General features: G+C 48.9%; 6 protein-coding genes across 6 annotated transcripts; 3 read left to right on the forward strand and 3 right to left on the reverse strand.

The window, feature by feature from the left end:
- Positions 1-823: 823 nt before the first annotated feature.
- Positions 824-3,351, forward strand: K441DRAFT_598389 (glycoside hydrolase family 81 protein; the record flags this gene model as incomplete). The annotated part of the gene is made up of 4 exons (XM_067645107.1): positions 824-1,123; positions 1,322-2,723; positions 2,801-2,938; positions 3,047-3,351. 4 exons carry the CDS (start codon positions 824-826, stop codon positions 3,349-3,351), a joined length of 2,145 nt encoding a protein of 714 aa, XP_067496152.1.
- Positions 3,352-4,242: 891 nt separating this feature from the next.
- On the reverse strand, positions 4,243-5,694 carry K441DRAFT_598351 (vacuolar calcium ion transporter-like protein /H(+) exchanger; the record flags this gene model as incomplete). Its single annotated transcript, XM_067645104.1, has 5 exons — positions 4,243-4,342; positions 4,403-4,833; positions 4,873-5,160; positions 5,208-5,291; positions 5,359-5,694. The coding sequence occupies 5 exons, from the start codon at positions 5,692-5,694 to the stop codon at positions 4,243-4,245; spliced, it is 1,239 nt and encodes a 412-aa protein (XP_067496153.1).
- Positions 5,695-6,718: 1,024 nt separating this feature from the next.
- On the reverse strand, positions 6,719-8,537 carry K441DRAFT_598400 (uncharacterized protein; the record flags this gene model as incomplete). The annotated part of the gene is made up of 3 exons (XM_067645109.1): positions 6,719-7,475; positions 7,529-7,964; positions 8,009-8,537. 3 exons carry the CDS (start codon positions 8,535-8,537, stop codon positions 6,719-6,721), a joined length of 1,722 nt encoding a protein of 573 aa, XP_067496154.1.
- A 12,750-nt stretch (positions 8,538-21,287) lies between these two features.
- K441DRAFT_672023 (uncharacterized protein) lies at positions 21,288-21,653 on the forward strand. The gene has a single exon (XM_067650502.1). It carries the CDS (start codon positions 21,405-21,407, stop codon positions 21,633-21,635), a length of 231 nt encoding a protein of 76 aa, XP_067496155.1. The 5' UTR covers positions 21,288-21,404; the 3' UTR covers positions 21,636-21,653.
- Positions 21,654-21,784: 131 nt separating this feature from the next.
- On the forward strand, positions 21,785-23,089 carry K441DRAFT_649874 (ribosomal protein S7; the record flags this gene model as incomplete). Its single annotated transcript, XM_067646959.1, has 3 exons — positions 21,785-22,051; positions 22,121-22,414; positions 22,468-23,089. The coding sequence occupies 3 exons, from the start codon at positions 21,785-21,787 to the stop codon at positions 22,900-22,902; spliced, it is 996 nt and encodes a 331-aa protein (XP_067496156.1). The 3' UTR covers positions 22,903-23,089.
- A 1,117-nt stretch (positions 23,090-24,206) lies between these two features.
- K441DRAFT_34945 (uncharacterized protein) lies at positions 24,207-25,769 on the reverse strand. The gene is made up of 5 exons (XM_067641307.1): positions 25,641-25,769; positions 25,252-25,589; positions 24,535-25,200; positions 24,327-24,475; positions 24,207-24,279 (listed from the first exon to the last, which is right to left on the reverse strand). The coding sequence occupies exons 1-4, from the start codon at positions 25,659-25,661 to the stop codon at positions 24,445-24,447; spliced, it is 1,056 nt and encodes a 351-aa protein (XP_067496157.1). The 5' UTR covers positions 25,662-25,769; the 3' UTR covers positions 24,207-24,279; positions 24,327-24,444.
- Positions 25,770-25,979: the final 210 nt, after the last annotated feature.

Genomic DNA, 25,979 nt, shown 5'->3' on the forward strand with positions numbered 1-25,979 from the left:
TCAGCATCCCATACATTCTTTCTCTATAATTACCTAGAAGGCTGCGTTTCTTTGCACTAAAAATGGCCTCCAAACTAGCCTCATGTTCGTTTTCGGTATGTATAGTATTGCTGACATGCTTGAGAATCAAAAGTCTAGGGGCATTCCCAATTGCCGACAATTCAAGCTACGTATCCACAGTAGAGGAGACAGTTATAGTGACAGATACAATCTGCGAGTCTCTCGGAACCTCACTTCCTGCGTATCTATCGGAGGCATCTAGCTACGCTGCTACTACGACTGTCGTTGCCTCAAAATCTTCCTCGACATTCCAAGCTATAACCTCAAGTAATTCACGATCTGACGAGTCGAAAACTGCAATTCCCTCTCCAGCTACGTCAATTCTGTATACTCCTCAAACTGTTACAGCGTCAGATCTCCCTGAACCTTACGATGTAAGATTAAAAGTTTCTTTAAGTATAATGGAAAGCATCTTCAATTGAAAGCCTCATTTGCAACCGTTTTCATCTATACCTATAAGTGCTCATATTCGCGGCCCTGTTTTTGCTCAAATCTACATAATCCTTAGGTTTATAATCATGCCATATCCTTTCGTTTTCCATCAATTTAAGAAACATTTTCAAAGGTGCACTGGGTTTAGAAAAAGCTTTAAGTGTCTTTCCACATTTTCTAACTTTCTACTCCTTCCCAGACCATCTATTCTACACTCGAGACTTCCGACACAACCTTAATTCATTCACTCTACACCGCTCAACTTTCTCAACTACTTAGCCCCCTAAGCACTGCCACTTCTACTTCCGCAACAACCTCTACCACCACAATCATGGCACCCTCATCTAGCAATATCTTCACTATTATTTCTGGTGATTCGGCACCGCCGCAGATTCCGCATAACTCAGTACACCCTGTTCCTCGTCTAGGAATTACTGGAGACCTCACCAAACCTCTTGAAACCAACAAGTTCTATGCAAACTTCTTTCTGTCGACACAAACTCAACCTGTTTGGACACACCCTTACTCTCTCCAGTGGAGCCATGGTGGAGGCAATGCAAGAAGTTGGGGAATGAGCATATCGCATATCGATAGGAACCAGATCGCGCTTGGTCCCGGCTCCCCAGTTCACGTAAGAATATTCCTTGTATAGATTAAGAAAGCCCTTGTGTACTGGGATCTCTTTTGCAACTATTGTACTAAATCAACCACTGTATCCACTTTTAATAACACTTAAGCGATCCTTTCTGCTGGGAACTGGAGGAGTTAGATAATCTTATTTATCTTTGTGGTGGTTACGGCGACCACTTGAGCTAATTATGAGATATAGTACTTTATTAATCCCATTGGAATACAATCCATGATCTTGTCGGCAGCCGAACTCGGATCATCAACAGCGTTGACCATGGATACACTTCAAGCTTTTTCTGCGAACGCACATCTTTCGACATCCCCCGGTGCAAACTCACTTATTACATTCCCTTTGGTTCAAGGCATGGGCTTCGTAACAGGGATCTACAACGGAGCCACACCACTCATACAAACCAGTGTGTTTTTCCGTTCAGTCAGCAGTCCTATCATGGTGGGATCGACAGGCAAGTACCAAGTCACGCTTGAGGACGGGAAAAGTTGGTTGGTTTATGTAACCCCTAATGGCAACTCCAATGTAGCCGGCTTTAGGATGACGAACAACACTTCCATCATTGGCCCTGCAGGATTTAATGGTATTGTTCAAATTGCTAAGAATCCTGCCGGAGCTAGTGGTGAGAGTATTTACGATCAAGCAGCGGGAAGCTACGCTACCACTGCAACGATTTCTGGATATACGCAACCCAGCGGTACGAACACGGCAGGAACATACACACTTTCCTGGACTAAGCAAGGAAGTCGTTCACTCCTTATGTTTGCTCTCCCCCACCATGTCCAAAGCTTCGACAGCGCTACTGCTGCGGCAAAAACCAACATCACACTTCAAACAACCACCAAAGGCCTAGCTACCGCTATCCTGGCCAACCAAATGACTATGGTGGAGCCCAGTCTTCCAGTCAGCATGGGATTTGCTCCCTGGACTCCTTCCCATGGTACCGTTAGAACAATGTCCGCTGGGACCATCCAAGCCATAAACCACGCCGCCACCATCGAGCTCGCTCAGAACATGGCCTCCCAAACCAACCTCAACTCCATGTACTTTAGCGGCAAAGGGCTCGCAAAATTCGCCTTCGTAATCTACACGGTGCGCGACATCGCCAACAACCCCAGCCTGGCCGCTTCGGGCCTAGCCGCGCTCAAAACCGAATTCAACCGCTTCGTGCAAAACCAGCAGCAGAACCCGCTCATCTACGACGAGAACTGGAAAGGCGTCGTCTCGTCCGCCGGCTACAAGGACCCCGGCGCGGACTTCGGCAACACGTACTACAACGACCACCACTTCCACTACGGCTACTTCGTCTACACGGCCGCCGTCATCGGCTACCTCGACCCCTCGTGGCTGAACCAGGGCACGAACAAGGCGTGGGTGCAGATGCTGGTCAAGGACTTCGCGGACAGCCAGGCCGGGGACTACTTCCCGTTCAGCCGCGCCTTCGACTGGTACCACGGACACAGCTGGGCCAAGGGGCTGTTCGAGAGCGGGGACGGCAAGGACGAGGAGTCGTCGTCCGAGGACGTGTTCGCGTCGTACGCCATCAAGATGTGGGGGCGTGTGATCCAAGACGCGAACATGGAGGCCAGAGGTAATCGAGCCGGCAACTCCTGACTCTCCCCCCCCCAGCCTTGCGCGAGTATCAGCAGTGCTAACGGGCGGCGATAGGGAATCTGATGCTGGCTATCCAGGCGCGCTCGCTGCCAGCCTACTTCCTCATGGCCAGCAGCAACACGAACCAGCCGCCCCAGTTCATCGGCAACAAAGTCACCGGCATCCTCTTCGAGAACAAGGCCGACCACGCCAGTGCGTCTTCCCCTTCCGTATCCCCCACCTCCTCCTAATGTCTTCCCCTCTCCCCTTTCCCCCCTGATCTCCCTCCTCCCAAAACTAATGACCCCATCTTCCCCACAGCCTACTTCGGCATGAACCCCGAATACATCGAGGGGATCCACATGCTCCCGCTCTCCCCGCCCTCGACCCTCACCCGCTCCAAGACCTTCGTGGCAGAGGAATGGGCGACCTACTTCAGCAACGGCCGCGCCGACGCCGTCGCGGGCGGCTGGCGCGGGATCCTGTATGCCAACCTCGCCATCGTGGATCCGCAGGCTGCGTGGAACTTCTTTGCGGCGCCGGGGTTTGATCTGGGGCTGATTGATGGCGGGGCGAGTCTGACGTGGTATTTGGCGTGGTGTGCGGGGTTGGGAGGGGGAGCGTAGGGGGGAACTGGGGGAGTTTTGGCGGGTTCGTTGGGTGGGTGTTTTGGGGTGAGGCGTTTGGGAAGGGGATGGATGGATGGCTGGATGGGCGGTGGTCTTTCACTAGCATATTTTTCAATGCAGCCAATCGTTTCTTGCTTATACTTGACTTTTATATCTTCCATATCACTCGTCTGGTTTCTTCAATCCTTGTTGGTCGTTCCTCTAGCTCCTGTATACTGGTGAATATGGCTGAGTGATATTTTCGTTAACGACCTATATACACTGTCCTAAACAGAACCACCCTAGACACTTCATACAAAAGAGACAAGGAGACAGAAACAAAAGAAAAGCCGCCTACGCCCGCACCGCCTCGGATATCTATCTTACAAGCCACCTTTTCCCTTTCACCCCCATTTCCAGGAACCAGATAATAAAAACAAACACTAACACAGTAAACAAAAAAATAGGCTAGGTCTCGCATTCGCTTTCTTTACCCCTACCCTCAGCCTCGAGATTGTTCAGGGCCGTCGCGGAAAGAAAAAAGGGGAAGACCCCTGAAAAGGCCGCCGAGCGACTCACCGATATCAGCGACATTCTCCCGGCATCTAACGGAAACCGGCGGATCCCGTAGAGAACTACACCTTATAGAGAAAAACACAGTACTTAAAGGGGAAAAAAAAGGGAGAGGTAGAAAAAGAAAAAATTTTGCCGTAATCAACCACGTCCGGAGATCTTGCCCCGGACCGCGTGTTCTCAACGTATGGAGAATAAGAATATACAATGAAGTTCAGCCGCGCGGCAGCTCTGCAAATTTGAAGCATTTTGGTGCACACGGGAAAAGGAAAAGGAAAAAGTGGGATTAGTGGGATTAGCTTGGTCCTGTGCTCGGGCGTGTATGGAACCCGTGTTTCAGGCGTGTGGGCCGAAGAACGACTTGAAGAAGTTGCCACCGAGGTCGCCCGACGCGTCGTCTGGGTAGACGTAGAAGGCGAGCGCGATGATGGCGTAGCTGTTGGAGTTTACATTAGCAAATCTGAATTTTTGGGGGGAGAAGGGGATTGGCGCTTACGTTCCGATACACATTGCGCCTTCGAGGTAGTTGCTCTTGCCGTCTTGGATCAGGTAGTTCACGACAAGCACGCTGAGGAAGAAGACGACGGTCTCGAAGCCCTGGAAGTGCAGCGTCATCGGCTTGTCGACGATCCAGCCCAATATGACCAGGAACGGGGTGACGAAGAGCGCAATCTGCATGCTGCTGCCGATGGCGACGTTGATCGCGAGATCCATCTTGCCCTTGTACGCGACAATGACGGCTGTGACATGCTCGGCTGCGTTACCGACGATCGGCAGGAGGATCAGACCGATGAAGGTCTTGCTGATGTGCGCGGTTTCGACAATCGAGTCGATGCTGTCGACTAGATACTCTGCACAGACCGCTACCAAGATGGTAATAATCACGAGCGCGACGCCAGCCGCAACAGGCGTGAGCACTTGGCCTTCCTTCTGCTCTTCTTCACCCTCGGCTTGCTGAGCTTCCACGTCGGTTTGCTGGGCTTTCACGTCGAAAAGATGGGTGTGGGAGTAGAGCTGGAAGTAGAGGTATAGAATGTAGAGAATGAGCATAATCACCGCGGTGCCGTGCGAGAGCATGAGAATGTGCTGGTCGGTCTCGGCTTTGGAGCTGCGGAGGGCGGCGTAAAGGGTCGCGGGGATGATTAGAGACGCACAGGCGACGGCCATCAAGGAGGACATTGTGGATGCAACGGTCTCGTTGAATTTGGATTCGCTTTGGTGAATTCCTCCAGCGAGGAAACAGCAGCCAAGGACCTGGGCTGGTCAGCTTTGCGCAACCAACGAGAGGCGCATTGACTTACCAGGAGAATATTGGACAGAATACTTCCAAGCATACTCGATTGCACGATTCTAATCTCTCCATTCTTGAGCGCGACAATGCTAACCTGCACGAAAGCGATCGGCGTCAGCCACACCAGTATATCAAACGATCTGATAGGGACGATTTCTTACTATAAGTTCGACAGCATTTCCGAAAGTGGCATTTAGCAACCCTCCCAGAGTCTGTCCTAATTTCGCGGACAATTCCTCGGTCGCGAAACTGAGAAGCGCAGCAAGCGGGATAATGGCGATGAAGTTGAGAACAAAGACGGCAGTCGGATTCCAGTGAAGCGCGCCGGCCACAATTCCCAATGGGACAAAGACTAAAAAGATATTGACATAATTACTCGTGAGGGTCTGCCAGGTAGCTCTGGCAGCGTACTGGGACAAGGACTTCCAGCGAGCCTGGTGGGGTTCCTGCGAGGCCACGAGCGGTGTGGTCTCGGTGGCTGAGCCGTTAGGGGGCATTTCAAGACGAGCACTGTAACTACTGCGATGGCTTAAGGTACGACCGTGGTGACGGAACTCAGATATTATGTCCCCTATGTTCGGCCGGCGTCAAGCGCTATCAATTAGCCAAGGCGTTCCTGAGGCGACACCGGAGAATATGCCCAGGAATTAATGTTTGTGATGATGTGGCTGCGCCTGGCAGTCTGTGCTGCCCAGAGCTGATGACGAGAGAAAACGAAGGATTAGTAGAGTAATGGTGACGAAGACTCACTCATGGCTGTGGAAGGCCCGGGAAAGCGTGGCTAGATGTACCGGTGTTGAATATCCGGAAGGCAGGAAGCTGGGATGCGCCAGCCTCTGAGTGGCAGATGTGGCAGAAGGACGCCCTGTCTGATGGCCTTGTGGTTAACTAGTCAGGCGCGTCAGGCTACACGGAGAAATTGATGATGTGCCGCAGATATCGAGATTTCACAGAGAGGGAGCGGGGTGAAGAGGGCGCAGCACGGTGAGCAGAGATGATATTGAAAGGTTCGCCCTCCAGGAGGTTGGAGCTTGGGCGAGCCTGCCAGCTCCAGCCAATCATGTCGCCTAGAAACTGCACAGCCCCCCTGCCAAGGGCGCCATGCCGGGCGGAGAACTAACCGGAATTAAGCGCGCGATTTGCCCCAAGCACAGCAAAAATTGGGTTGAAAAGTCGGTTTGGAATGTTTGGCAATGATTTGAAATTGGTTGAAACTGGTTGAGTTTCTTGGAAGGCAGAGACGCGTCTGGCCACGCATTGGCAGCGGCGGAGCGCTTTCTTGTACTTTCTGCTACATGGATTACCCCGTGATATCTAATCAGCACAACACTCCTCCGAACTCGCCCTGACGTCAGTCCGAGCCACGGAACAGCCACAAGGTATTCGTAACCAGATTGAGAAACGCACCTGCCCAAAGCTACAACTAGTTATACGCGATGCCGATCGAAACACCAGGACGCCAGACCCTGAAAAAAAAACTTTGTCTATCCGCTGCGCCCGCTGCGTCTACCACTCCACCACTCAATACTCCTCTTCATTATCCTCCCGCCCCGAAATAATGGTAACTCGCTTCTTCGGATCGCCCCATAGCTTCTGCAGCACCTTGTGTTTCTGTTTATCTCGAAGTGTCTTGAGGAAGTCGTGAGTCCCCGCGAGATCCTGAAGCTGGTGCTCCAGTCCGAATGAATTCGAGTGCGCACTCTGGATCAGGGGGCTGACTAGCTTCTTCCGCACTCCGTCGAGCTGCTCTCGAAGAGACGTAATGACGCGGTTGTGAGCGTGGAGCTCCTTCATGTTATCCAGGACGCTAGCCCGGACGCTGCCGAGCAGTTTGAGGTTCTTCTCGTACTTCTTCAGCTTGAGCTTGTTGCCAAGCGACTTGCGCCAGAGAGACGCCAGGAACTCGTCCTTCTGTGTTGACATTTGATCCTCCTCCCGAGCGACCATGCGCTGGAGGTTTTGGAACTGCCGCTCGACCGTCTCGAAGATTATGAACAGCTCCGCCGCTCTCCCCAGTTCACTGCTTATATTCTCCTCGAGAACCGTGACGAGCTGGGTAAAAGTGCGCTGCAATGTGGACTTTGAGCGCTGCTGAAATGTCTGCCCTAACGTATTCGCCACCGCCTTTCCAATCGCTGTTGGCTCCCCGTGCCTCTCGAGGACCCCGATGTTGCACAAGGCCGAGTGAACATTCCCAAGCGCTGTTGAGAACCGGCCCGCGGAAGGGTCTTGCAGCGCCTCAAGCTCCCGCTTAGCCCATTCCATAGTCAGGAGAATCCTAATCGCAGTCAGTACGGCAACCTCCAGACTCACCAAAAGGTCCATACGTACGAATCGATGTCTCCGTCAACATTTGTGAAGAAGCTCGTCAGCTTCTCCGACAGAACCCTTAGGCTGTCGCTCAGGTCGCTCAGCTGTGCGATAATCTGCGGCGACGACGACATGTTTGTCGCGCGCACGCTCTCCCCCAAGTCCCACACCGCGATGCTAGATTCTCCAAGCTCCCTCGATCGCGGTATGACATTCTCCGACAGGAATATGAGAGGCTCGAATCCCTTCGCAAGCGACGCCGCATTGGCGAGGTCGGGCACTAGGCCTCTATCCCAAGGCTGGAAGAGAAGCCAAGCTAGGAAGAGGCCAAGCAGCGCGAAGGCGCTCTTGATTCTAGATGAGGCGAACGTATTAATAGCACTATTAATGGACGAGATGGCGGCATCTATCGGTGCTGCGCGGAGCAGGATCTCTGCGCGAACTGCGAAACGAAGGACTAAAGAATGAGCCCAAGTCTAGAAACGGTGGGTGTGTACTCACATCGATCTAGGTTAGCCGGCGGTTCTGTGTGCGCAGCATCCTGCAATTCCTCCTCAGCCGCGTCTTGCTCTGGTGCTTGCTGTTCCGTTGGTGGATAGTTGGACCCGTGCGATTTGAGCGTTTCTAGCTCTGGTGCTGATTTATGTCGTTCCTGTTCTGATACTGGCTCTGGGCTGGTCCGTGGTGTCTGCTTGAGAGGCGACTCCGGAAGCGGGATGTGCGAAGGCGTAAGGTCTCGGTCTAGGTGAAAGTCATGTTGAGGACTTGCTCCCTTCGATCGGCCGGGACTTGACCGTAGGACACTACCGCTGTCGAGAGATTTCCTGTACCACCCAGTATGCGATTTCTGCCATGCCGGCGGTGCCCAAGGTCCTTCCGATTCCGCCTCCGACTCTTCCCCGCTCCATCGTGAAGAATGCATTGGTGAACGAGTGCTGTAAACTGAGTGAATGCTGCGCTCAGGGTCGAAGGCTTCTAGCGAGGCCGAAAGCGAAGGTATATCGTGGTCGAACATTGTGACGCGGTCCATTTGGAAAGCCTGCGGGCATAGAAAGGTGTGAAAGCAGTGAGTGAAGGATTGGATGGGAATAGATAGCAGTTTCGAGCCGTGAATGCGGCTGGGTACCTAGTCGCGAATGCGCCGGCACATGGAGGGACCTTGTGATGAAGCAGCCCTATGAGACGTCAGGCGTTGGTGCCTGAGAGAATGGTGATTGTCTGAACGTCGGTGACTCCTTTGGAAGATGTTGGAGGAATAGGCCATATCGCTGCGAAGTAAAAGCAACCCCTCTCCAGACCGAGTGGTCGAGGATCGCTGGGCCGGCCAGCGAACAGATCGTCCTGGGCCCCGACATCCGCTGAAACAGAAGGCTAGCTCGACAAATAGCGTTGGTTGGATACGGGAGGCTGGGAGTGGCCGGCCTCTGCAGCCTTAGCGCCTTGGCCGACCAGGGGGACACTATGACGGCCAACGACCGCAACGATAACCTCAGGCTCTGCAAGGGCATCTCTTCGACTGGCAAAAGCTCTATTTCCACTACGAGCGCTCCTTAGACGGAGTGCATGGTCGTCACATCATCAGTATGGCAGGAACGACTTCTGGCTGCTGTTGATTAAGATGTATAACCAAACATCATCCGCAGAGGGAAAGGCCACTACCAGCCCAAAGCACAGCTTAGACAGTGGGCAATTAGGAGACCCGAGGACGGGCTATTGACTGGCTTGATTCGGTTCTTCCCTGCGAATGAGAGCTGGAGGCAATTCACGAACAAGCCTGCATCCTCGTTCATCCAGCCACGTTCTCGAATCCCTCTTGAAAAGCAAAGAGCGGCAACGGCACCCGAGCGGTGTGGTACACATTGACGAGGATATTGCCGTCTATCCTTCACTGGGGAAAATTTATGGTTTGGTCTCATGCAACAATCTAGAGTTTATCCCTTAACGCGCTTGCGTCCTAAGATCAAGTGGTCCGTGCAGAACACCAGAATCAAAACAACGCGTATAGCCTTATATAATTGGACAATTCCTATCGATAACGGTAGGACGCAAACCAATGTGTTAAGAGATAGGCCCGGAGAAGTCTATTTGAACATGCAACCGTTGAAAAGCTACATTAAAGCATTAACAGTACTATGAAAGTACTGCACGAGTGTTGTTTCACAGCAACCTTTTTCGATCGCATTTTAGTGCAGGCAAAACTCCTTAGTACGATATGGGTTTTGGCGCCAAATGTATCGTAATACCAATGGTATTGTTATATCAAGAGTCACGTGTAGGGTAAATAAGTAGTAAAACTTCAATAAAAAGTGGACCTGAAAGCCTAAAGGGTATAGATTTCCCTCCTTATAGGCCAGATATACCCCTTTCCCATACAACTAGTTATACCGATATTGGCGGTAGAGCTTAACGATATGGCCAAAAGTCAGATTATCGTTAGTTATACCAAAAAGGCTTGATCAGGGCGTGTAGATCGTAATACCAGATGTATCGTTATATATATCGTATTAAGGAGTTTTGCCTGTAGTATATTAACGCACGGCCCTAGTAGACCTAGGCACGGGCAGGCGCCATACCCGAATGTTTCTGTCCTACACCAGCCACCCCATTTATTTTACTGCAATCTTATTCCTTGAACCATGTCTCATACCCGATGCCCCCGCGCTGAAGCGCTTTTCTGCCAAGGAAAGCTATTAGGATTTTAAGAATAGCTTGACGGTGGTTGACCGTAAGGGCAAGGAATCGCAATTTTTATATTTGTATGAAAACCTCTGGTCATCCTAACTCATCCAATCTGTCTGACCAAACTCACAGATCCAAATAAGAAACCAAAAAATGAGAGGCAATTTTGCAAAAGCATAAGAATCATTATCATCAGACATCGTATCCAGCAAAGTAGGTAGTAAAAAGCACCAATCCGGATTGATCAGTCCTGCATCATGGGCCAGAACGAGTAAGAAAAAAGGCAAGTGGAGAAGCTGGCCAAAATAGGGCTTCTCATATGAAGTTACTAGCCTAACATGGGCTAGTGCTCGTGTAAGTAAGACTTACAACACATAAAGTGAAGGTTGGATTTGAGAGTACGTTTTCTTCCACCGAAACGTCAGGAAAGCCGTTCCAGTTGATTGAAATCCAGGACCTTGAGTGTTGAAGGGATTGAGTCGAGTTTGATGATGACTCTGGGGCTTAATGCATCGTTTAAGCGAGAACAGAGGCCAGGCTATACGACGGTCGGCATCAGCCCCCGAAAGAATGCTATGCCCAGGCTTCGTGAGGAACGCGCCTCGCGAAGTGATGATAGCAGGACTGAAAATGTCGTAGCGAAAGCCAGCAAGTGATATCCACATCTCAGAGGTAGAACATTGTGCCTTGGAGGGTTGGATGAACTCCACTGGTCCAGTGGAATTGCTGGTTGAACTGCGTTCCACCGTCTCCTTTGAGGACATTGTGGAGGTAGGATCTGCCTCTCTCACAAAGAATATCCGCGTAGTACGCCGGAGGACATATACTGACGGAGCGTGTGGCACGACCAAAGGTGTAGCAGAGGTTGTGAGTCTGGAATAACAGTTAGCAACGAAAGTGTAAATAGAAGCACATCATACCAATTTTTGAAGTTGATCAGCGCCCAGCTTGTTTTCGTCTTTAATTACAACGTAATGTGCAGGTTTGGAGGTGCCCTGTAGACCTTGGTGGGCAAGCAAGAAAAAATCGAAGAGACGTTCACCGGTGACGCCGCGATCGACAACGGTGCCAGGGACTGGATTCCCATTCTTTGAGTCGGCATCTTTCATTGCAGTCGGGTAGAAGCGTGTATGGTGACGCTTGCCGACAATGATGATCGATATTTTGGGATGTTTCGCTGTAGCGCCATAGAGCTTGTTAAAAGCTGCAACGAAAGCGGGATACTCGTTTTGAAGTACCAGGGCATACTGGCCCTCAGAGACACCATCACGGTAGACGATCACCTTATTCGGAAGAACTTTGTTCTTGGTTTGCCAAAGTCTGAGGCGTTCAAGGATCATCTCTTCAAGGTCAGACACCATCTCTTGTCTTCCTGTTTGTGTGCGAATGCTGGCAGGCCATTGCGAAAACTTAGTATCTACCGATGCAACTACCCCGGCGATACTTGGAGAATTGTCCGAACTACCAGGGGAAGGATGAGTCACGTCGATTCCAAAGACAATAGCGCGGTCGTCAAGCGGTTTGATTTCGTCTGCTGCGACGTAATGGTTAATACCGCCCTGTTTCAGGTTAAATTTGAGCGCCACATTGGCCATATATTGTGCTTGGCCCTTGTCATTGGAGAATTTTTTGCCGATATTGCAGACATTCGGGATACCGTGTTTGATGTCGCAAAGATATTTAATGCAATCGTATAAGAAAGCATTGTCGCTTGGTAACAAAACGTAAAGAAACTGTGGTTTGGCCGGAAATTGACGAAAACCACCGTCGAGTACCTCACAAATCTTTTCCCAATTCCTATTCTGAAGATCCATAAAATTGACAATGACCCTGCGGGGCTGTTGTACTGGGCCCACCACCATGCCATAGCTTTGCAATGTGCCCCGGAAAATGTTTAGAAGATCCGTCAACCGCTGGGATCCTCCAAAGACGGTGTCACGGTTTCCCTCATTAATCATGAGACAGCTCCAGTTCTGGAGGTGAGCTGGCTGAAAGAATGGCCTGGGTTTCCTATGTTCGTCTGCCAAATTCCATTTTCCGTCGCGTGGCTTGTGGTTGTTCCCTCTGAACCTGAGAGTCGGTGCTTCCAGAATTCTTCCGTCGACAGTTAGCATCTTTGGGTTGACTTTAATCCCGAACGTAGCCTGTTGCGGAGCGTCAGTGAAATTAATTAGCTAGGGTAACGTTGGGGACGAACCAAACGAGCGTTTACTCCTTGGTTGTTAGGCACTAACTGCATTACAGAAAGCCCAGGGCCGACAATCGATTCTGCATTTTGATTTGGGGGGCGTGCAGCAAACTCGATCATATTTCTCGTTTGGTTCGGTAGCAGCATACGCCTTGCAACTTGTCCTGGGAGGACTGTGCAGAGTTCTGAAGGTACCCAACGAGGATCACCTTTGGTTCCGACGTTGACAACTGGTTCATTTGGCTGCTTTAGCTTAATATCATGCGCTGCGAAGGATATTAGCTGATCATATTGATTTAGACAAGTGATGCCGTTGGTTTATGTTCTCACAGAAGCTCGGGTAAAATTCGACGACGTAAGACTTACCTTTCAGAAAGTAGTTTTGAATGGAGATAGTCTCCTCCCTTCCATTTGGGTTGGTCCACTTGAAAGTCAAGTTGGCACTGTTCTTGTTTAGTGGCGACAGGTCAGATATGGTGTGGACCTTTCTAATCAGCACCGGTCCGCCCTTGCCCTTCTTAGGCTTCCCATTTGCGTCCATCTCCCTGATGTAGCAAGTTTCAATTCGGAGTTTCCGTACGAACGCAGCGACCCTCGAGTAATCACTGCGGCCAAACTCATTCATCAAATCCAGGAGTTTCCCGGGCTTGTAAAACGCTCCAGTGGCGACATTAACATTGACAAGTATCCGCTTTACACCGGTGCGGACACTGGAGAAGTAGCCACGGAGAGCTTCAAGACCCTGACCCAAATCATGAATGACAGCCTCGACATGCCCATGAAACGGAAAATATTTGTTTTGACCTGCTGGTACAATTCCCGAGGTAGTATTTGGGGCCTGAGAGATGATAATGTTCAAAGCTTGAATTGTCTCCAATCTCAACGAATAGAAACCACCGCCGCCTTGGAAAGAGATATCTTTTACCAATTCGGCGATTGATACTGTGCCAAGTTGCTCTACAAGGAGCTTTCGTGTGTTACGTTTCCGAGCAGCTGCTCGGCCTTCTGGCTCGTTGTTCGTCGGAGCAGGAAGGGGCTCTCCATCGCTAGCGTACCATTCGATAGAAAACGCTTGTCGGTCCTTTAGCAGGTTTATCTTTTCGGTGGTAATGATAACTTGCGCATAGTCGCTTGCACTTGCTATCCCCTTGAAAGGCGGTTGTTGCAGTAGCAACTGAATCAAACGTTTCTTTTTTGGTTTGGGCGTTTCATCGGGTTGGAATGCAACGCTGTAACGGTAGAGTTCTTTCTTCGACTGCTCCGTTGGCATGAGGTGGAAATAATTCGTCCATAAGACAATTTTCCTGCCTGCTGTGCCATATCCTGGCCTCAGAGGTAGTTGGTCCTTCAGGGATGTCGCCGCCAGTGCTGTCGAGAGGCTTTGGCTTTTGACTGTCTCATCCTCAAGCTTCGTAACCGTCGCATCTGGTGCTGGAAATACCCCATTTCTACAGAAGCTCACGTCAACACTATTGTTGGGCAAGAGGGGACAAACTTACCCAAAAACAGCAGCTGGCGCAAATCCACCGCGACCTCCTCGACCACCGCCAGGAGGGCCGCCTCGGGGTGCAAAGCCTCCACCACCGCGTCCTCCTCTTCCCCTATCGTCGAATCCACCTCTACCTCCGCCACGACCTCCATCAAAACCCCCTCTACCTCCACCACGGCCTCCGTCGAATCCTCCTCTTCCACCGCGGTCACCTCTGCTGCCGTCGGATCCAGCGTCAGATCCGCCTCTCCCACGGCCTCCACGGCCGCCGCCGCGTGGATCACCTCCACGTCCACCACGCTGGTCACCTCCACGACCTCCTCTCCCAGCCCTCATTCTTCTAGTAGACGCCTAGATCGACGGATATATCTAGTATGGACGAGCCTAAAGCGGCTATTACTAGTGTTTGAGTGAACTGCGATTGGAGTAGTGATCAGCGCAAGTTCCTAGGTGGAGATAAACATATAATGTGAAAGGCAAGAATAAATAAAGAAAAGAAAAGAAAAAGTAAATAGATTGTCCAAATAGAAACATTGACAAGGTCACTAGAACACGAGTAAGATCTATTGAGACGGTGAAGAGACTTGAATAGAGCAAGTGATTTCGATGAAGCACTGGAGACGTTATCATGTCTCAACGGGCTGTTTTGAAGATGAAGGAAGTTCTTTCTCAAACGTGCTGGAGATGAACTCGGCCTCGAAGCACTGCACTCCACCTCGAGGGTTTAAGCGTGCCCTTAGGCGCGCCAATGAAGCATTTTAGAAACCACTAAGCATCGACCGGCTAGTGCTAAATTTTTCTAGCGCAAGAGAAAGGGTTCGGTCTTTCGAATGATACTTGGGGCTTGGCTCAAGTGAAAGCCATGATGCATTAAAATTGAGGCAGGCTGCGGCGAAAATGAGACATAACGCGTACCTGAGAAGTCAGTCAAGTGGCTAAGACGCTCGAGAGTGTTACTCTGAGGCGAAGTGGTAATTGGAGGATAAATGAGATAGCAATAAGCCAACTACTCCAGAGTTGTTGATATGTAATGAATAGCACGTAAAAGATAAATAAAACGATATAATCGATGAGTATAGAGGAGTGATGAGGTGCCAAAGACTGGCGGGAAATGGCGAAGATTGCCAGTGAAGGCGGTGTGACGCCTGTGGGGGCGCCCACCTATAGCAAGATGAGGGCTGACGCGACGCTAAATCGCAGGTGCGGGAAGTGGTGGCTGAATGTGCCAAGAAGTGTTCGAGAATCAAAGCCCGTAAAGTCAACAAAGCTTGAAGCTGAGGGAGAGAGACGTGATAGAGGTAGCCTGACAGTGGACGTCCAAGGTTTTGTAGTTCTAGGTACCAATATTTCTAGATGTGCTGCTGTGTGACAATGATAGTAACGATGCGTCACAAAATTGTGGATCTTCCGGTGGAAAAGCAAATAAAATGCCCTGACTCGCTTGGATCAAGGTGGGACGGCTGTCAAAGGTCTGAAGAATGAGTAGAAAGCTGCGCCTCAAAAGAGATGGGGGTGTGCAGCCTAACACCCTCGTCCGTATTTCTCTTCGTTTCCTTGAGCTTTTCCCGACACCCTGTTCCTCCACGAACAAGACCTCAATTCTTCATCAGTCCTCATCTTCGTCGTCCTATTTGCAGTCCGGCACAATACCTGCGAAAACAACCTGTCAGATCTATTTTCAACTTCATGTCGCCGCAAACTTATCGTCCTATTGCAACATTACATTGCCGAATTTCCAAGCCTTGCCCTTACAAAAGAGCCGTAGGCAGGCAATATGACACCGTGTCTTGAAAGTCTTCAGTGAAAAAGCCGAAACGTGTCTCACCGTCGCCAGTTCCAACGGTAGCAGCCCACCGGCCGGGTATCCCGTCTTTCTTGACAAACACCTGCCAAATCCCGTACTCTCAAATATTCGCCGACCAGCCGCAAGCTTCTGATTTGCCATGATGTACCCAATCCTTGCTCAGAATTCCCCGTGATCCATCTTCCTCAAATTGCGCGACTACGTCAACGCGACGTGTTCGCCGACTGATTGCCACTTCCAGCGCCTATGAGGTTCGGTGCTTAAAAGCGTCCCGCAGTCCGTGACTCATCAAGATGGCTCAGGAACTAGGACAGCGTACGCGAGCTAGGAACGTTAACCGAGCATGTAGTTGCGCGTATAGTATCCTTCGTTCCAGAAGAAACGTTCGTACACGAAGTTGGCCATTTATTTATTTTCTTTGGACGTATCACTCATCTCAGGAAGAAACCGTTGATAAACGATTATAGCGTCTTGAGATAATCCCCGAGCCTTATTAGAGCTGCTAGGAGTGTCTAAACCCGACCAACACGGTCCGAACTGCCTATAAAAAACCAGTCATTCCCCACGCGCCAAATCGAATTACCCGGTCAAGCCCTTCGTCTCCCCGAAGTACGGGCTTCAGGCGACATGTTTCCATCTCCCAATTGGCCATATTCTTCCCCATGAACGTTCCTTATATGACGGAGCAAATTGTCCCGACGCTGAAATCCTTTTACAGCGTACTGGCAAGTCTGATGCTTGCAGAAGTAGAATCTACCTCCACGAATCTGCATCTCCGTTGTGCAGAACACGTTGTGTGTTTGCTTGTGGCGGCGGAGGTCTTTCTTAAGCTTGAAGGCCCAATGGCACTGGTTGCACTTATATGGCTTCTGGTGAGTCTTGGTATGGCGACTGTAAAACATCGAAGATTAGTGCTACGGACGGAAATAACCAGAATTGATGGAGACCCTCCACGACCTCTGCCAGGTTTCATGCGAAGAGCATCCCAAATCAAGAGCGCGTACCTGTGAGCAGCACCACGACCATTGTACATAGGGATCCTATCAAATAAAGGTGGGCATACAGGCCCGGGTTGAGATTTAGACTCACTTGAATGCAGTAGTATCAGAGAATGTAGAATAGCAATGCTCGCATTGCAGTCTACCCTGAAGAACTTGTGTATCTTGTGCAGCAGCGAATGACCCTAGTTCTACTTCCCGACCAGATATGTTCGAGGATGCCGGTTCGGTACTTGATGTTGACGTAAAGGATGAAAAAGGCGTGGCTTCTGATTCCTGAAGCCGGAGCTGGTAGGTAGGAAAGCCAATATCAAGACCAGAACCAACTCGGTCGAGTTCAGATGTGCTTTCAGCAGGAGAGAGCGTAATGTAACCATTGGCTAATTGCGGCTGAGCTTAATTAGCAAACTTGGACACCCGCACATCAACTACTTACATAATACTCACATATAATGATGCCGGAGGTGGCTGCTGAAGAAAGGTCGTGTTGCCGGTCATGTATTGTATATCAGAAGACACGAACTGTGACACTACTGGGCCGCTCAGAGGATCCACGGAAGTATTCGAGTCCGAATTAATTCCCTCCAATGACTGAGCGGAAAAGGCGAAATCATCATTGGTTGCGAATAAATAATCGTCAAAGCTGAAAGGCGCATTACCCGACAGATATTGAGAAAGATCAGATCTGTCGTTTGGCTCGATCATCTCATACGGAACCAACGACAGGGTGGAACTGCCAGTTGAACCATGGCTTGTATCAGAGTTTAAAGATATCTCAGAAACAAAAGGCAACACATGCTGGTCTTCAAAAGGCGTATCATTGGGGGTGGGTAGTTGATGTGATTGATAAGTGACACTATAGGGCGAAGGAGCTGACATGGTTTCGAAGGATGGTTGAACAAAGAGCACAATAATAGTTTCAGCTAACGTAGAGAGAATTACAGGGATGAATATACTGAGTTGACAAAATCGATAGTAGTAGTGATGATTAAAGTCAAAGCGAGTATTATCACCCCCTTCCGATAACCCAAGCCGCTATATGGGTCTTACATTGAATTCAGTCGGGACTAAAACCTTGATAACTCTTCCTAAACAGGGAGGCCCATGGGCCTCACGCCTCCCAGAGGCTATCCAATTAGATACCGAACATGCGAGGCAATGAACTTCGAAATACGAACAAGGCTTACCTAGGCAAGGCATAGACGGAAGGCTTAGAGCAAAGAGGCCTGTGAGTAGAGGGGCTGTGAGCATGAGAGGTTGTAATTAGCCTTGTCTAAAACTTCACTGGGCTTAGAAGGTGAGTGGCTTTGGATAGACGCACGTGGATATGCAGGAGCTTTCTAATGAGCACCGAGGTCTACTATTCAGCTTCAATCTTGAGTAGTAGCGGATTTATAAATGATACAACAAGAGCATCAGATAGAATCAACCAGAAAATGAGAGAATATAGAAAGATAATGACAAAAGAAGTAATAACGGTAGGACCAACTACAGTTTCACCATAATTACAGCAGAACCGAAAATCTGTTTTTGACGATGGTGCTTTAGTGTAGATAGACCAAACCTGAATTGAGTATTTGACGACGAATTTCAGTTCCAATAGATCGATGCAGCTCACTTTTATAACTTTAGGCAGGTTCCTGAGGCCTCCCTACGGTCTCTAATGTGAACGGAAATGGCCTATGGAAGGACATCAAAAATGCAAGTGTTGTTGACCGAACGATCAGAAATGAGAACTTTGAGAACGATGACCTGTTGATTAGAGATGTCGGACCACATTTCGCCTCGCTCCGTAAAGTGGCATCTCATGAGTCAGAAGAATATAATATGCCGCTGAAGATGTGACACTCTTGCTTGGAAGTATCCCGAATTGTTATCTGAGCTGCTGGTAGTGGTTACAGAAGGTCATCGGCGACGGGGCGTGATATCTGAAGGCACGAGGGCAGAATATTGATAAATCTTGAGAGTATGAAATATAATTAAAAAAAAAGAGAGACAGGAAGGCTTTTATAGCTTTAGGCAGATTCCTGAGGCCTCCCCAAAGGAAACGACCTATAGAGGCGGGTGCAGGCAACAAGGAGGGTGGTAGGTGGCAAGGTGGTTATCAACAGGGCGTCTAAGATGTATGACTTGCTGAGTGTTACTGAGGCAGTGCAACTGGGGTTCTTGCCGGTCAGCTTGTGGGCAGAATCGATGTTGAGGCCTCCAATGAGATAGTGTAGCCCATGAATGCAAAGCTTTGCGGCGCAAGGCAGAGTTCTTGGCAAGTCATATAAAAGATCGTGTCTCTGAGGCTTAATCCTATTGGCGAATAAAAACTTTCAAATATCAAAACATCTTTCGGGGGCGTCTGCGGTCATGCAAACGAGGATTTCTTCGGCTGAGGCGATATTGCGGCCTGCCGGAGGCCCTAAAAGAAAAGGTACCCTAAACCTTTCCGAGCATTGGCTGACACCACAAGCCTTTAAGAACCTGAACATATCGAATTATTATCATCTTACCATTAAATAATTCTGCTAAATGCTCATGTACTCTATTGATCAGCATTTGAAGTGATACGACCGAATTAATGATTATTTGAGGCTATCTAGATTCTTAAATCCAACCATTGCTAACCAAGCGCACTCTAGTCAGGGATAAGGCTAGATGCTTGTGCGGGCTATGTAGTTACATTTGGCTTTTCTCGCGACCATAATAACCACTAGGCTAAGCATAAGGCGTACTGCAGGGAAAGATGTAAGGCTGAAAACTGATATCGAGGCATTACAAGGCGGAGTTATCAAATGTAGGATGGGCCTCTCAGCGGCCCTTGCAGAGTCACAAAAGTCGAACAAATCTGGAACAACGATAGAGACGTGTACACAGCTTCCAAGGCTGAAACTAGCATGGAAGGCTGAGCAAATTAGATGCTGTAACTGTCATTTTAACCGTCAAAATTATATCGGCCAAGAAGTGTTATCTCGAGGTATTATCTCTGCAGGTAGTAGCAATGGATTTCCGGGCATTCACGGGCTAGGCCTCCATCCATAGCAGTAATTGTGGTTGCCTGATTGTTTTCTACAACTTCGTTGTGCGTGTATAATCCCAAAGGGATGTAAATGGAAGAAGCGTTGAGATATGTGCTTGTCCACTCTTACAATTCTATCAAAAATCCTTCATTAACCGTTAACTTACGGATCTTCCTTGCGTCTATCATCGACAACTATTGGCCAAGACTTGCATTCAAGATAGGAAGCATTACGTCGGTTGCGCGGGTTTCCGAATTTTCGGCGAGGAGTTATAGTCGGGAAGGTATAACAGGGGGTCCTTTCAGCGGTGGATCTATAGGTAGCGTTAGTGGCGTACGTTCTGTAGCTGCAGGGATATTGCCTTTGGGTTCTTATAGTTTCATAGAAGTGCTTGTGCATTCTTATCGCCCATTGAACGTGATGGCCGAAGAATATTTTCATCAATTCAGGAGTTTGACAGCTCGTAAATTATTTGTTGTTGGGGCTCGACATTTAAGAATATTAAAAATTAGCAGTTTACTTTTTGACTTCTCACGATAACTGTAGGGAGGTGATGGAGTTTTTGTATATAACACTAAATTTTAGATCATTAGCAATAAATAAAGTGGGTAGAAACTTGAAAGGATTGCATCAAAACACTTGTTTGAATTAGGTTCCCGAACTGGCTGCAGAGCTATCGTTGATCTTACATTTAAGCTTTTCGAGTCCCAAAGTCTGGGACAGTCTCTATGCAGATTGGCGAAAAGATCGGCGGTCTACATTTGTTAAATACTGGTTCTGAGTGGTAATGCTGAAGAAAGGTCGTTTGCTCTGCGGGGTTAAATAGACGCCAGAGATGCTGTTGCAGGAAGTGGAGCAAGAAAAGCACAAAGTAGCAATATCAATAGTTTGTACTTTGGAACTTCTTCCGTTGCCCCCAAATTTTTGTCCTTCCATTCAAAGAGGTGTCCTCGTACCGACAACATGGCTCGGCGTCAGCGCAAGCAGGTAGTATCCAAAGTTGTTAGAAAGTATGCACCATCTTCAAGAGTAGTTCTGCCGTGGGAGGAGCTTTTGGGACGACTGGTCTGATGCTGATTTCTCAGGGAAATCCAAGTTTTAACAAGCAGGGGACGGGTGAGCCCTGGCCAAGCGGAGTAACCCAAGCATTTTGAGGGCCAAATTAGAATCGAGTATCACTAGTGAAGCCGGTTAGTAGACTTATGATGCTCTGCGTTCGCTTTGAACTATCGAGTGTGTTCGCTGATTGTACTACCTGGACAGAAGATCGATGTCTGAATCTGGAAGTTACTAGAACCGCAGAAATAATCTCAACGAAAATGAGAGATGCTTACGAACCGTGCGAGCCATTAACGCAGGTATTACTCTAGATTTTCTGAGTCAATTTATGGCCACATTGCTCCAGGCCGTCAACAAATTGCGCAAATCACGTGCAAAGAATGCATTGAGTCTTACGTATGGGCTAGTTTTGGAACTAGCGAGTTTATCGTATGGAGGTCTTGAAACTTGCGAAATGACGACAGACTGTCAGATGAGCCAGCTAACAGACTGCTTGGGCGTATTGTGAAGAGGAGAAGTGTCAACCTATAAAATACGTCCTATTTGGCTTCGCCAAAAGGACCGGTCTTTTTGGGCCAATTGGGCGTTCGACAAGAAGAGACGCTGGAGAACAATGGGATATGGTTAGCGACTTGGACAGATGCAAGTGCGAAGGGGAGAAGCCTGACTGACATGGCATATATCCTTGGTTCCCCAAGACAATTTCTGAGTTGGAGGAATACATTGAGGCTGAGTAAAGTGGCTATTGCTCTTATTCTCTGGTTCAATGTTTTGAATTGCTTTTTTGCAGGCCCCAAATGTAGAACTGTGTCAGAAGCCGGCTGGACATTTAATAAAAGTAGCTGCTTAAGCGCCAGATACACGGTGTTAGTGAGCAAAAAAAACCTCAGAGTAATGAGATAACCACATCCTACGTTTTTTGGTGCCTTGGTACTCAACCGTTTCGTAGAGAAGTTTGCCAAGAAGCAACTCCGGCGACCGGAGAATCAACCACCCGAAAATTGAGGAAATTTAGCAGAGAGCATCACGAATCATTGAAGCATCCGCTTATCATGCCTCCAAGATTGTATCTCCTATCTATACCGTGGACAATTGCATTCCGACCGAAGGCACCCGTATCTACATGGCGCAATGAGCGGACCACAAGGATATTACCATTATGCAGGAACTTCGCCGACTCGAAGGACTCCCCAGCGGCGGGTAGGCCCAAAAACATAGACACACAACCGCTACTGCATGTGAGCAAAGAGGCTGCGAAGAGGGCAGATATAGCGGGTTCAAAGGGGCCGGAGATTGAGCAAGGGACACCTGTGGAAGAGGTACGTCGAATTGATGACGCACATCGTTGAGAATGACAGGGCATTGGACTGACAGCGGGAGTGAGTTAGGTTGTCAAAGGGGATAAGGAAGCTCAAGATAAGCTTCCAAAAAGCATTAAAGATAGCATCAAGTCGTTCCCACCGAAAGGTTCACGTTCTTTCTCTACCTCTGCATTTCGGTCGCAGGACCTGGGGCTGGTGGAAATGGAAGCGCCACCACCGCCTGCAATACCGGGTATAAAGTTCGGACTACCAGCGCTGCCAATCCCAAGCGATGCGCATTTGAAATATCGTTACGACCCGGTGGTTAAGCAAGTCACAAACTTGCTAATGCGACATGGAAAGCTCAGTATTGCTCAAAGGGTAATGATCTTCAACCCCTCCGTACCCCTTCAAATGCTTATTTCAACTGGCAGAACATGTCCCTCATCCTCACACATCTCCGCACCTCGCCTCCCCCCACAATCAACCCCGCTCGACCTCTCATCCCAGGCGCTCCTCCGCCATCGCATCTCCCTCTAAACCCTATTCTTTACCTCACCCTTGCCATCGACTCCGTTGCACCGCTGCTCCGTATTCGTTCCCAGAAAGGTGCCGCTGGTGGTGGTGTTGCCCTACAGATTCCTGTGCCGTTGGGGCTTCGCCAACGGCGGCGGGCAGCAGTGCAATGGATCCTGACCGCTGCAACCAAGCGGAAGAACCGTGGAAGCGGGAAAGGCGGGTTTGCACAACGAGTAGCAGAAGAGATGGTAGCAGTTGTTGAGGGCAAGAGCTCTGTTTGGGAACGAAGGAATGCTATACATAAGCTAGGTGTTGCCGCTCGTGCAAACTTAAATCTTAGAAGGCGGTAGAAGTAGTTTCTGAGAAAAGATATATATTGGTTGAGGGAGTCTTGTGGATGGGATGGCATATTTGGCAGCTTCTGTCCACCATTTGGATGGCTAAGCTCACAATGTAAATATATACAAGTGTAAACCACTCTAGCGCAGGAATAAAGTTTTGGCCTCGCTCAAACACCCCGTTTAGAGCGCCTTTGCGAATTGATCACGATTGTGGTTGGGTTTGTGAATACTAGAAATCATTTATGCCATATGTCCATATCCAATCGAACCCCGCCGGAGTGCTATGGAGAAAATGTAGTTTCCAATAACGACACTTCAGAAAACCATTTGATTCCTCTAAAGACGTTTACGAAACTGAATGAGCGCTATGAGAGCACTTAAAGTTACTCAGAAGATAATACAAGACCGACTTTGTTCTACATTTCAAATCGATATAATAGAAGGTAGCATGATTGTACACGCAAAACGGGGGATTAGGCAATCTAGAGGCCAACCTCTACAGGATTGAACGAATCTTACCGATGTCGTAATGATACTCAGAGAGCTTCGGAATGGTATCGCAGCCATTAACAGCTATTGCATTAGAATCCGAGAGTGTGCTTGAAGTGGCGGCTGCTCATGCACAACCTGTGGGCCATGATGCGAGCCGTCTTATGAGCGCAATGTGGTTCGCACTGAGAACATTGCACTTATTGAAACTCGATTTGCGCTAGCATTAATGAGCCATAGAATACCTCATTGGGCTAATCGTTGTTGTATCCACCCTCCTCAAGTGGGAACCAACAAGAATCGTAATCGCAAACCTGAGCCTGGCTAAATAGCCATGGAGACTGTGCCTTGAACGGCGGGTTCATCCAAACTTCCCTTTCACTGTCTTTTGATGCGCCAATTGGATCCCGGCAGAATACGCTCGGGCTCCACCTTATTTATAGGTGATCGCGAACGATCCATCTGTGTAGCCAATGTTGCCTGAGAAGAAATATCGTGTACTTCCCGTAGAGTTCTCAACAGCCGATCTATCTCGAGGTTCCTGACGTGTGCAATCCCGAATCGGCTCTCGTCGTCCCGTTCCGACAGGCGCACCCGAAACTTGGTCACACGGATTTCTCTATCCATAGGCATGGGGATATCGCCATATATGATCAGGCCTTCCGGAAACTGAGGTCCCGTAGAGACGTCTAGTATGGTTAATCGTGAAGTATCAAAGGGGTCTATGCCGTTGAATTTATAACACCACGTCTTGTAGTGCCGCCATAGCTCTTGACAATACTCTGTGGTTGGTAAAGGCGGTGGTGTACTGAGCTCTCTTGGTTCGACATCTATGTTGATCTCTAAATGCTGGATTTTAGGGAAGGAGTCGGCTATGGTTTTGAAAGTTTTTCGCGGCTGTATGTTGTCAGTAGTGACAGCTGACATGGTTTATTTGCACATACCCAGAGATCCTCCCCAATGACATCGATCGCCAGCCCCACCAGATGAGGACAATTTTGCCCAATAAATGCAATTTCTCCATCGGTGAGTACTCTACGTGGGACCCCAAAAGTAGAATTCTCATGTAGTCGAAGATTTTGTAGCTTCTTCCCTAAATGCATGATCAACTTTTGATCCAGTATACCGGTGTAGTTTGTAAGCTCTAGGTACTTGAGACTATGTGTTCTTGAGAGGAACCCTTTGATCGTTTCAGCTGCTAGAGGGCTTCTACAGCTAAGTATTCTGTTAAAGCTGGGAGACGATGAGCTGAATAATTCCAGATTGAGTGCCTGCAAACCGGCAAGGCTTTCCCCGAATGATACGAGGAAATCAAGGCAAGAGAAGGTGGCTTTCTTGACTGACGACCAATCTACAAGGTTAGTCCAGTGGTTCGCACGGTCTCCGCCTTCAGGCTTTCCACATCTATGTGTGTCGCATAAACAGACATTATGCAAAGATATTTCCCTCAAGTGGAGTTTTGTAGTGCTCGGGTTGATGTAACGGGCAGATCTGGAGCAATGGGCCACTCGCACGAACCGGCTGATTGCGTTGCGAATAATAAGCACTTTCAGCTTCGAACAGTATGGTAGGAAGTGCTCCAAAGATTCAAATGTTCGGAGAGGCTTTATCCATATTGTGACCTCAAGATGGACAAGCTGCGATTCCTTTGGCATAAGTGATATTAATTGAGGGCGCCGTTCTAGTTGAGGCCCTAATGCGCTACGTGTGCGGTATTTAGTGGACGGATCAACCTCAGCGCAGAGACTGATTTCAATGTTACGGTCCAGACTTTCAAGGACATCGACCAGCTCTCTCGGTAATCGTCTAGCTTTCCAACTAGAAGAGATATTAATAGAGATGACATATATTCCGGTGTTGCTAACTTACGAGAATTTTAATATATTTAGCCCGGGAAGAATCTCTAGAAGTTTGCTGAACTGAACCCAACAGGTAGGAGCAATTTCAAAGGGTATAGACTCTATATTGGTCCAGGGAGCATCGTAGTGTACAACGTAGTCGTGCCATGCGAGAATGCGGAGTTCCTTTACTCGCTTAGCAAACCTTGGATCCGTTTGCAAGCGCTGGAAAACACCAAAATTGAGTCCTTTCCGGGTTTGACTTATTGTGATATTCAAGGAACGGTCCAGGAGCCGTTGAGAGAAGGAGTGCCACCTTTTGGACACAAGCGTCGTTCTGAGAATGGTGGAAGGAGAGGCGGAGTTTATCTAAATTTTTTAGAGCTGATCCTTAGACGGTGGAAGAGATATGATATGCACCACAGAGCCTAGATATGACATGGATAAAGATGTGAGCAATGCCTGTGAAAACTTACCCAGACCAATATTTCTAGCAGAATGTCGTTGTTTAGAGTGTTGATGGAAGGTCTATGGAGGAGAGAATATCCAGTGCCATGAGTACTGGATGAACTCTCCAAATTAGGGTCCGGTGCATTTTGGACTCCCAATGAGCTTGATCCAGTTTCTAAAGAAGGGTTCAGGAGACCTCGAACGTNCATGGCCTTAAAAGGTTCTCCTCGCCAGCAACCAGCTTGCCGAACGATTTCAAGCAGTACAAGAAACGAGATGAGTACTTTTTCCAGTTATAATACCCTGCCA

The sequence above is a fragment of the Cenococcum geophilum genome, assembly GCF_001692895.1.
Source record: "Cenococcum geophilum 1.58 unplaced genomic scaffold K441scaffold_117, whole genome shotgun sequence".
Taxonomy (NCBI): Eukaryota; Fungi; Ascomycota; class Dothideomycetes; order Gloniales; family Gloniaceae; genus Cenococcum; species Cenococcum geophilum.

What these genes read in the sequence shown, in the direction of transcription:
- K441DRAFT_672023 (XM_067650502.1), top strand. Translation starts at nt 21,405, where the DNA reads ATGGCATATATCCTTGGTTCCCCAAGACAATTTCTGAGTTGGAGGAAT.
- K441DRAFT_34945 (XM_067641307.1), bottom strand. Translation starts at nt 25,661, where the DNA reads ATGTCATATCTAGGCTCTGTG. An exon ending in TGTCATATCTAGGCTCTGTG is followed by an intron (nt 25,590 to 25,640) that starts GTGCATATCATA and finishes TAAAAAATTTAG; the next exon opens with ATAAACTCCGCCTCTCCTTC. An exon ending in TCAAGAACACATAGTCTCAA is followed by an intron (nt 24,476 to 24,534) that starts GTACCTAGAGCT and finishes TCATGCATTTAG; the next exon opens with GGAAGAAGCTACAAAATCTT.